Below are 11,539 nucleotides of genomic sequence, written 5' to 3' on the forward strand. Positions count from 1 at the left end.
AAAGGTGAATGAATGAGCACGCCGGCTTCCCTCTTATACCCGGACATCCGGGGAGGAGCCCGGCATGCAAATTTCATTCGCCAATTTTCATTGGCCTTTTCTAAATACTCAGAAGATGATAGGTTCTCAAGACAAACCCCATTCTGTCGGTTCGACACAACGTCTCGTTCCCTCCATCAGGGAACCGAGGTTACATCCGTAACCAAGACGTTTAGCTGTATGAATGTTAATACATAATGTGCGTCAATATGTTTAGCTGCGGCAAGCTGTTTGTTTTGCTAATGAACAGGGGTGAACACTGGGGTTAGTTTCATTTTAAACGTCTCAAATCATTCGTGCTTAGGCTGAAAAATCTGTCACAGCAAACTAGCTCTCACGTTGTGTGTGTAACGTTATAACTTGTCAATGACAAGAGCTAAAATCCATGTAATTCCGCTGAGATCTGCAGTGGATTCCGTGGATTTTAGGTAAGCATACATGCACAATGTAAGTGCATTAGGATGCGCTGTTTGCTGTGACTGATTTTTTTCTCCGGACGAATGATTTGAGACGTTTAAGACAAAACTAACCGCAGAGGAATTCAGGAAATATCATTTAGTTAAACCATTGCCATGGCAGTTACTATACGTGTGTTGTGTTGACACTCCGGACAGAAGGGGGGTGGGGTTCGCTGTAACTCATTATCAGTTAAAGAGACATGCATCAAAACTGGTTGCTGTGAGCATAGCTGTTTTTGACGAGGCAAGAAGGGTTTTGTTTACACAGCCATTGAGTGTTTTTAAGCAAAATATGTTCCAGACATTTCATGAAGACCCTAATAAATCATACCAACTTGTTGAAAGTGCTCGTCTGAGGAGACCTTTAATATAAAGTGTAACCGGTAATTCAGTAACACTTTCTTTGAAGCCTGTATTATAATGCAAGCATAATGCCTTAGGAAAAACCTACATATTATTTATTATTTACATATTTGTGGTTATAACTTTTAAGAGTATGATGATTTATAACACACGATGAATTCAGTTAGCATACTGTATAATAATTGTTATTTCTCTTGACATAGCATAATATCTCAGTACATCTTTTGAGTTTTTTTTTTATAGGTAAAGCGATATTGCATCGTGTCAAATGTGAAGCGCCCTTAACACTTACAATACATTATTACTATGGTAACTATGTGGAGTTAATCACATGTTATAAATCATCATACTCTTAAAAGTTATAACCACAAACATTTAAAGGAGCAATATGGAGATATTAGCGGCATCTAGTGGTGAGGTTGCAATTTGCAACCGACGGCTCACTCCAATGTTCCCTTCCCTTTCGAAGCACTATGGCAGCTGACACAGGACTAAGATATTATCACGTATTTAAGAAACTCGCTCTGTGGAGCAGTTTGTCTGTTTAGGGCTACTGTAGAAACAACATGCCGAATTCTATGCAATTGGACCCGTGGTGTATGTAGATAGAAATAGCTCATTCTAAGGTAATAGAAACATAACACCTTATTATGTAAGGTCTTCATACACATCTGAACACATAGTTATGCATATTATATTGCATTTCCCTCAATAAATCCTTCAATAAACTACACACTGGACCTTTAAATAATATAATGTATTTTAACTTATGATTATTTTTGAGACAGTACAGCATATAATAAGATTGTTTGTGGCATTAAGAATGACCTTATAATGCAATATAAATTAGAGGCGTCATAGAAAGTGTTAGCAAAATATGTAATTTTATAAATAATTTAAATTAAATATAAGAGGGTTTGGAAAATGACTGGGAATTTCTGGATAATGAGCACTAAGCACTCCGAAGGTGATTGTAATGGGACAGAATTAGCCTGAAAGAGTCCTTGTAAGGTTAATTAGGGCAGTAAAGAAAGGCATTGAACATCTTATCCAGCTAATTAAAATAAGGTAAGGTTTAATTAAAAATTCTACTACTATGGGGGTGAGGACATAATATTCATCTGCTGTATTTACAAGCAGATGCACTTCGAAGATGAGGGACATTCTAAGTGTGACCACTATGGACTTTTAAGAAAAGCACAGTATTAAAGGTGTCATGAACTGAGCTTGTTTATTGTTTTATACTGTTATATGAGGTCTACCTATGACGTTCACGTGGTTTTTACATTCAAAAACATAAAAATCAGTAAGTAATAGGCTATTATCTACCCGGATTTTGAGGCCCACTCGACAAACAATCGATTTTAATGGGCGTGCCGCATTGAAGACTTTGAAGTAAACGCCCACTGCTATGATTGGATAGCAGTTTGAGTAGTAAACTTAGTTGGAGCCTTCTGTGAATTTGGTTAGAGACGCAACGTTAGGTTACACATTCGCCATATTCGCATGGGATTAGTATTATCTGGGAACCTCGTGTGATTTATAAATTACCTCCCCACATCTGTATTTCATGTGGCGCATTCGCACGGGATGAATGAAGCCTGTGATTTTACTCAAATTTACTGACTTATTTCCCGGATGTGATGGCAAGGCTTTGCGTATAGTTTGTATAGCCTATAGTTGTATGGTGTTTAATGATATCCGTACCTGTCAGCATTTGAGACCTGTGATCGCGAACCTGGACAAAAGATCACCGCGATTGCGGGTCTCAAATGTTACAAGAGTTTCCATGATTAATAAACAAACGGGAGACTTCCGGTAATTTATGGATATGACCCAGCACCCAAAATAATACCAAAACACTTCAAATAAGCCTCCATTATTCGCAAACGGTGGATAAAACCTTGAAAAATGATATATGAACCCGCCAAATCACAGAGATGCCGATTCGCACAGGACTAATATTATCACAGGACCTCGGTGTTCGTTAAAATATGGTAGGAATTTTTACTTTACAAATTACAGACATGGCTGATTCGCATGGGATTAAGATCACAGACAACCTCTGCAATTATTACAAATGACTAGAGGTCCCCAGTTAATACTAATCCCGTGCGAATAGGGCTCAGGGCATATCAAGCGATCTCTAACAAAGCAATAGTGACGCATAGTACAAAAATGTTGAACTCACATAAGATTGCTGCGCCATTCCTATCGGATCCAATATTGACGGCACAGCACTGCTTTTTAATTTTAGTCTCTCCGCAAATCCAGCGTCGACCTGTGCCTTGTTCACAAAGGAATCCGCAGTAATGTTTTACCCAAGTGAGCTGGAACGACTTTAAAAATAAAATTCAACCACGCATTACTAATGTCGGAATCCGAAGGAAGGTTATGCAGTGACTATGTTCTTCCACAACCAGGCACTGACTGCACAATATTTTCCGATCTTTAGCTGCATGTTTATTGCTGCTCGCTCTATCTGGTTCCGCGCACAATGTCTTATTTCATTACTGTCATGCGCGAACCAGTGGGTGGGGCTACATAAGTAGTCGTTGATATTCTTCTGTGGAGGAGGTGTTCAACCTATCAATGATGTCATAGATTTTATTTTATACATTCCAGGACCTGGTGTCAATAACAGTTGTAATTTCAGTAACAAGGGTGTTTTCAGTTCTGACACTTACATGATGTTTGCTTGAATATGATTCCCTCTTATATAAGAAAAGCAAGGGTTAAAATTGATGTCTTAATTCATCACTCCTTTAAGAAACTGTCAATGTATTGGGCGTTAACATAAAACAATGCATTACAGGGCATTTCCAGTTCTGGAGTGCTTAAGTAATGCTAATACCATTGATAATGCTTAGCTATGCTCAAAAACTTTATGGCAAATTAAATCAGGTACATTTATCTAGATGTATGGTTCATAAAGGCATAGAAAAATTGGAGAGAACAGTGTTTATCTCTAAAACCTGTGAGAAACTTCTGGCAAATGTGCAAGCTGTTACCCATATATAAGAGGTGTCTCCAGTAGCGCTGTTTATGTAATCACACTGGTGCCATTGATGTGTACTGGAGTAATATGGATCTATTACTGTTAGCAAAGTACAGTACATCTACCTGGACAGCACATTGAATGGGCATGCATATGATATCCTTGCTGCTTAGCCTAAGAAACATGAGGACATTTATCACTTACCAAGAATTTGAGGAGAAGCCTCATGTTCTTGGATCATCACATGTCTAGCCCCAGGGGGTATGAGAAACATCTTTAGGTAACCTTTGCAAGAGCGCAAAAAAGGCGACAAAGGGAGAGATAGCAGAAGCAATTAGTGAGCAAAGTCTACTACGGTTTGTTCTTTGCAGAGGTGGGCATCCCATCACTAGAAGGCATTTCTATGTCACTGCTGAGCTGTAAAAGAATTCGGATTTGAGCAGTTGGACTATTGCAACTGTTCATCCAGCGGGGTCGTGACGAGCCTAGAGGAGACAAATGGCATTAAAACGTGACTGAAGGTTCCCCATCCTTGCTTCATAAATACAAATCCATGTACAGTAAATACATCATGGACTATGTACTGTATATAATTATTAAATGTTCTATTTTTGAATAAACTTGAATAAATGAGTGACCAGGAACAGTTATGTATTACTAATTAAGCAAGAAGCTGAATGGCAAAACCCTGAGTCCGTTTTTCACACAAGAAAACAAATAGGAGTAGAGCACTAATGCTGCCTTCTCTACTGATGCCCATTCCTCTGCAAAGCATGACACAACTCACCAATCACATTCCTAGAATCCTCCGATTCATTCAGATATACATTCCGTGCTCCTTTCGGCAATAAGAACGCTCCTCTTGTTTTCCCTTTAGGATAAGAAGGTTTTGTTATGTCATTTGTGTGATGCACTCTTTTGTCATTGTCATGTAAACCCCCCCCAAACCAAAGCTCGATTTCTTAACCCAGTGTCTTGAAGCAGGATGCCTGTTTTAGGATTGTGACGTAAACAAATGGACAGCAGTCTAACGATTGGAGTGGAGGGCCAAGTCACTTAAGGCAGTGTCTGCTGGGAGGTTTTATCATCAGTTAACGTGGACAGGAAGACATCTGCAGAGAAAGATGGGGCTGCTGGGTAATCCTAATAGAGTTCAGATGGGGTTAGAGGACAAGCATGAAAGGAGCAAGAACGAAATAGGGTTGAGGAAGGAGAAGGAGAGATTAAAGAACACGGACAGAAACAATGGTTGGTGGGAGATGATAGGGGGAGGCTGTTGAGTGTGTATGTGTGGGGGGAGTGAGAGAGACTACATTTATATGCTAATCTTGTTGTAGATTGGTTTTGTCCCACATAATCACATAGTTCTTCTACACCATAATTTCTACAGTATATTGAAATAGTAGTTACAAACTTGGTATGTTTTGATTAAGCTGTTTAGCTCCATGTAGATGAATATAATTCAGCAGGTATTTTGCCAAGGTACAGTGAGTCTGCACCAAAATTTATATCAAACCTTAAAGGATTATTTTTCAACATCATCTGTGGCATGCTGGCTATATCAGCAAAATTATTTTGATTGGTCCCTCATTAAAAAACAACTTTTACAGTAATGTACATATTGCTCTAGCTTATGGGTTAAGCATTTACTCTGGGGAAAAAAGCATGTTAACTTTACACATAAGCATGAATAATTCTAGAAGAATTGGTTAGAATTGCAAGGTTTACTTATTTGTGTAAAGATATGAAGTAGTGAACATTTAAAATGGGTAACTTTCATATGGTACATGCACAGCGATACCAAAAAGAAATGTGATGTAACAGTCATGTCATGTACAAATTCAATTTTTTTATGAAATAAAAACAACAAAACGTCTTGGTTACGGATTTAACCTCGGTTCCCTGATGGAGGGAACGAGACATTGTGTCGAACCGACAGAATGGGGTTTGTCTTGAGAACCTATCATCTTCTGAGTATTTATAAAAGGCCAATGAAAATTGGCAAATGAAATTTGCATTCCCGACTCCTCCCCGGATGTCCGGGGATAAGAGGGAAGCCGGCGTACTCATTCATTCACCTTTGGTCTGAGGAGCCTTAAGCATCCTCCCCTGACCGCTGGGGTGGGCGGTCAGTTTTGTGGCATGAGGGACACAACGTCTCATTCCCTCCATCAGGGAACCGAGGTTACATCCGTAACCAAGACATTCCCTTTCTGTCGGTCTCTCGACGTTGTGTCGAACCGACAGAATGGGGTTCCTATGTAAGACGCCACAGCACTGAGCCGCGTCACAATCTCTAGCGGAGCAACATTGACTGGCCTGGGCGAGTCAGACGAAGATGCTAACGCGAAATTATGACCATCCAGTGGAGAGGAAGGGGAACCCAGAGCTTTACCACAAAGTTGTGAAGCCCCTGACACCGGCCGTCACGGGCGGAGGCCTAGTTCTCTAAATGGCGAGAAGCCGCCCAGCACCGTACGGGCCACTGGGTAAGCATTAATCCCCCTCGGGGGAAAAACGCTGCAGAGACCACTACCTACCGTAGGGAGGAATTAGTGGAGACACCACATGGTCTCACCATCAGGGAAGAACTCATGGGAAAATGTGCAGACTGCAGGAGTTAACCGCAAGGTGAGAGTCCACCTAGGGAGGTCATGGGTTGCTGAGGTGGGAACCATTCATGAGGATACATCAGACGGAACAGCCCATGGAGGGGGGGTTACCACGTCTGGAGTACTAGGTCCGGTTAGAGCTATGTGGGAGACAACTCAACTGTTCCCCGGCCTAAGGAAGGAAGGTGCTAGTGATGGATAAAATGCCTGCTCTTTACCCAGTGGGGGAAAGAGGGGAGGCGTAATAGCCACTGATCCCCCTAAGGAAGAGGGAAGGGCTTTCGCAGGCGTACGCCCTACCGGCTGCCGGTCCGACATCGGTTCCGCGCATAGGTATTAGAACCTCACGGAGTTGTTGGGCATAGCCCAACCCGAAGCTCTGCAGATGTCTGCTAGAGAGGCGCCCTGAGCCAGTGCCCATGAGGAGTGACCTCACTCCCAACGGGCAGGGGCGAATTGAGATCGGTATGCCCTAACGAGGGCATCCACGATCCAGTGCGCCAGCCTCTGTTTGGAGACAGCCCTCCCTTCTGCTGACCTCGGAACAGACAAAGAGCTGCTCAGAGCTTCTGGGCTCTGCGTGCGGTCCAAGTAGAGGCGCAGTGCGCGTACTGGACACAACACGGAAGTGGTTGGGTCTTCCTCCCCAGTGGGGAGCGCCTGCAGGTTCACCACCTGGTCTCTCGGAAGAGTGGTGGGAACTTTGAGCACGTAGCCGGGGCGGGGTCTCAAGATAAAGTGAGAATCCCGGCCCCGAGTTCTAGGCAATCTGTGGACACGGAGGGCTTGCAGATCCCCTACCCTCTTGGAGGTGAGCACCATCAGGAAAGCCATCTTTATCAAGACTGAGAAAGAGCGGCAACCCCGAGAGGCTCGAAGGGGGCGGGGCCTCTTGAGGCCCGCCACCTAGGTCGTAAGAGGGTACGGAGCGCGGATAAGGTGGTCACCCTCTCGCTCCCCTTAGGAACCTAATGACCAGGTCGTGCTGTCCCAGAGGCTACCCAGCACTTGGGTCATGATGAGCGGCCGTAGCGGCTACATACATTCCCAGTGTGGAGGGGGAGAGGTTACTCCCCAGTCTCTCTTGAGGAAGGGACAGCTCGTACCCGACCGAGCAACTCCACGGGTCTTCTCACCGAGAAGAGCACCAGGACGAGAAGAGGCGCCACCTATGGGCGTATAGCTGCCCAGTGGCCGAAGCCCTAGCCTGAGTGAGGTCCCAACCAGACCGGGGGTGGGTCACTCAGGATCTCCTCGTCCCGTCCAGACATGGAGACCAGGTTCTGCCTGGGATGCCGTAACATGCCCCTTCCCCTGGGAAAACAATTAGGCAGGGGGAGCGGCCAGGGGGGAGTTGTTGCCAGAGCCTTAGCTCCGAGAACCAAGTCCTGGTTAGGCCAAAGGGGCGTAACTAGTACTACTTGATGCTCCTCTTCCCTGGCCTTGCACAGGACCTGTGCAATGAGGCTCACTGGGGGGAAGCGTACTTCCGCTTGTCCCGCGGCCAGCTGTGCGCAAGGGCATCTGTGCCAAGGGTTGCCTCGGACAGGGAGTACCAAAGCGGACAATGGGTGGAGTCCGGGAAGGCAACAGGACCACCTGTGCCTGGCCGAACCACTCCCAAATGAGCCGGCTGCGCGGGGATGGAGTCGCCACTCTCCGCGAGGCGTCGACTGACGAGAGAGCACATCGGCTGTCTGGTTAAGGACGCCTGGGATGTGTGTGGCTCGCAGGGAACTGATAACCTGCTGACACCAGAGGAGGCGCCGGGCGAGTCATGTTAGCTGCCGTGAGCGAATGCCACCAATGATATACGCCACAGCAGCTGTGCTGTCCGACCGGACCAGTAGCACAACCAACAACTCTAGGCAGTTGAATGCCAACGCAGGCGGGGGCCCGTCCACCGCCCCGACACTGCGTGCCCGTTGCACACGGCACCCCAACCCTACAGGGAGACATCCCTGTCCGCAAGAAGGTCATGGGAGACCAGGGGGTTAGGTGTGTCGGCAGAAAAGCGTGATGACCATGCGCCTGCTGCCGGTGTGCCACGCTCTCCAAGGAACTTGACTCTGTAGCCAGTGTAGGGAAGCGGTCGTATGTGCATCGACCCGAGGTCTTTTGTCTAAATGGTTCCATAAAGAACCTTTAACATCCGAAGAACCTTTCTGTTTCACAGAATTTTTAAAAGGTAAGAAAGAGATTGACTGATTGGTTCTTTGTGTAACCAAAACTGGTTCTTCTATGGCATCGCTGTGAAGAACCTTTTAAGCACCTTTATTTTCAAGAGTCTATAAAACACAAATTGTACATAGCAGCTGCGTGCAAATTCTGGTTGGAGCCAAAACAAATGATTAATTCAAAACACTGTCACATGACACATATGATGGCATGCTAATAAAGCTGTAGTGATTAAAGCAGCGATGACAAGTAAACATTCTGTATTCTTAATTCACACACCAGGACAACTGGAATGGTCAAATAAAACCTGTAGGAATCTTGCTAAAATGAAGATTATCCTATACAACAATGTTCCGTACATCGCTTCAATTACGCTTTCAGATGCAAGACAGAAAGCAATGCAAACACTCACATGAATCAATACTCTTAGGCACAATTGTCCTGCCATCTGTGCGATGCCTGTGTTTCAGTATGTAAAAGCTTGTGGAAGTGTTGTTACCATTGTATAGGCCTGTTTGGCACAACAGCAGGCCACATGAAGTCATGCTTGAATGTTGCAATTGAGGATGTGTCATGATTCTTTGGGTCTATTGAGCCGTAAAATTAGGCGGTTTAAAAATAACAGCAATTATGTAAGGAAATATTATGCAAAGTAATATTGGAGCCACATGGTACATGCATCTTTCCAAAAAGAGAATTATTAATTAAGATCCATCTATCCATCCAAGTATTACTCAAAATAGCATGAGGGTTTTGAGGTTATGAAAAACTATCTTCTGCAGCTCAACTTGTGTAGCATAGCAACTGCAGTCATGGGTGCAATTCCCAGGATATGCTCATAAAAGTATACCGTAAAAAAAGTACAACCTTAATGCATTGTAACACCCTTTCTACACATGACGTGATGCGATACGACAATAGAACTCATTATAACTCAAAAAAGACAATAGAACTCATTATAATTCAACATTTTGAACACACTGGATGTGTCGCAATGCATTGCTATAAATGCCTTGTTGTTAAGGGTGTTATGTTGTCTTGTTGATGTAAATTGTTAAACAATTGGCCTTTATTTGGTGATTTATTAGGTCATCTCAATGCAGTACAGTAACAATACTAGACATAGTGTCACTGAGGAGTTTTAAAATGTCTTATAATTATAATCCTATTATTAAACTTTCACTGCTATTGCTTTAGGGGGATCTATTTAGAAGTGTTCTAGTGTGTGCTCCTAAAAAAAACATTAAAGAACAGATGGTCAGTTCCCAGTTACATCACTGCTCTGCTTTTAACACAATGCTTCCGGTGGCTGAATAATAAAGAAACTCCTCCTCCTAAAAACATGATTTTCTTTTGATGGGCTGTGCATAATAAAGCAATGCATTCTCTGCTCTGTCCATAACAGAATCTATTGTGAGTCCATGGATACAAAATGTTCTGCTTTTTACAATGTTTTTCACTTCATATTGAATTCTTTGCCAGTAATAATCTGTGCAGTGGAACAGCCATTAAAAGCTTACATCTCCACAAGGGAAAACGTCTCGGTTACGGTTGTAACCTCGGTTCCCAGATGGAGGGAACGAGACGTTGTGTCGAACCGACAGATGGGGTTCGTCCCTGAGAACCAATCGCTTCCGACTTCTTAGAAAAGGCCAATGAAAATTGGCGAATGAAATTTGCATGCCGGACTCCGCCCCCGGATATCCGGGTATAAAAGGGAGACGGCGTGCCTCATTCATTCACCTTAGTTCTGAGGAGCCTGAGACCTCTCACGACTGCTGCAGTGGACAGCACGTGTTGTGGCAAGGAGGACACAAAGTCTCATTCCCTCCATCAGGGAACCGAGGTTACAACCATAACCGAGACGTTCCCTTTCTGTCTGTCTCTTGACGTTGTGTCGAACCGACAGATGGGGTACAGAAAACGTCATAACACTGTGCCCTGTCACAATCTCAACGAAGCAAGGCTGACTGGCCTGGGTGTGTCAGCCGTGAGCGCTACCGCGAAATTGTAACATACCAGTGGGTAGGTAGGGGGTCCCAGAGCTTTCTTGAAAGGTGGGAAGGCCCCCACTGGATAAGCGGTACTTCCTCAAGCGGGGGATGCGCTACAGAGACCACTTCCTACCACAGGGAGGAGACTAATGGAGGTACCAACATGGTCTCACCGATGGGGGAGAACTCATGGGAAGAAAGTGCGGCGTGAAGGAGTTAACCGCGAGGTGGAGGTCCACCTGGGGAGGTCATGGGTTACCAAGGTGGGAACCAGCATGAGGATACATCAGATGGAACCGCCCTGCTGGGGGGTTGCAATGTCTGGTAGCACTAGGTCCGGTTAGAGCTATGTTGCGAATAACTCAGGTGATACCCGGCCTAAGGGGCAGGGCTGCTCTGCCCAGCCCGCCCACATGAGGTGCTTGCTTAGTGATGGATAGAGTGCCTGTTCTTCACCCAGTGGGGGAAAAAGGGAGGCTAGTAGTACGCTGACCCCCTTAGGAGAAAGGGGGGGAAGGTACTGTCATAGGCGTACACCCTACCGGTCGCCGGTCTTGCCTGATGCCCGCAAGACTCGAGCTGACCGGTTTTACGCGAAGGCTGTAGGACCTCGCGAAGGTGATGGGTGTAACCCAACCCGCAGCTCTGCAGATGTCTGCCAGAGAGGCGCGTCGAGCCAGTGCCCACGAGGAGGCTGTACTCAGTGTGGAGAGAGCTCTCACCCAGTGGGCATAGGCGATCTTAGGACAGGAACGCCATAGTGACGGCGTCCATGATCCAGTGCGCCAATCTCTGTTTGAGACAGCCCTCCCTGCTGATCTCCAAAACAGACAAAGAGCTGCTCAGAGCTTCTGCGGCTCTGCGTGCGGTCCAAGCATAAGCGCAATGCGCGTACTG

At 45.1% G+C, this 11,539-nt stretch overlaps 1 protein-coding gene across 3 annotated transcripts in view; it reads right to left on the bottom strand.

Annotated features, from left to right (window-relative positions):
- The window catches only part of adamts3 (ADAM metallopeptidase with thrombospondin type 1 motif, 3), a 226,468-nt gene that overhangs the window by 45,467 nt on the left and 169,462 nt on the right, over positions 1-11,539 (bottom strand). Inside the window, exon 16 of one of the 3 annotated variants that reach the window (XM_057328004.1) lies at positions 4,646-4,729. The exons of 1 other annotated variant lie outside the window; for it this stretch is intronic. In XM_057328004.1, coding sequence (XP_057183987.1) covers positions 4,646-4,729 — 84 coding nt within the window. Of the gene's footprint in view, positions 1-4,062; positions 4,144-4,645; positions 4,730-11,539 lie in introns of all 3 variants that reach the window. One more of the 3 variants, XM_057328011.1, reaches the window with a different exon arrangement.

The sequence above is a fragment of the Triplophysa rosa genome, linkage group LG2 (assembly GCF_024868665.1).
Source record: "Triplophysa rosa linkage group LG2, Trosa_1v2, whole genome shotgun sequence".
Lineage (NCBI taxonomy): Eukaryota > Metazoa > Chordata > Actinopteri > Cypriniformes > Nemacheilidae > Triplophysa > Triplophysa rosa.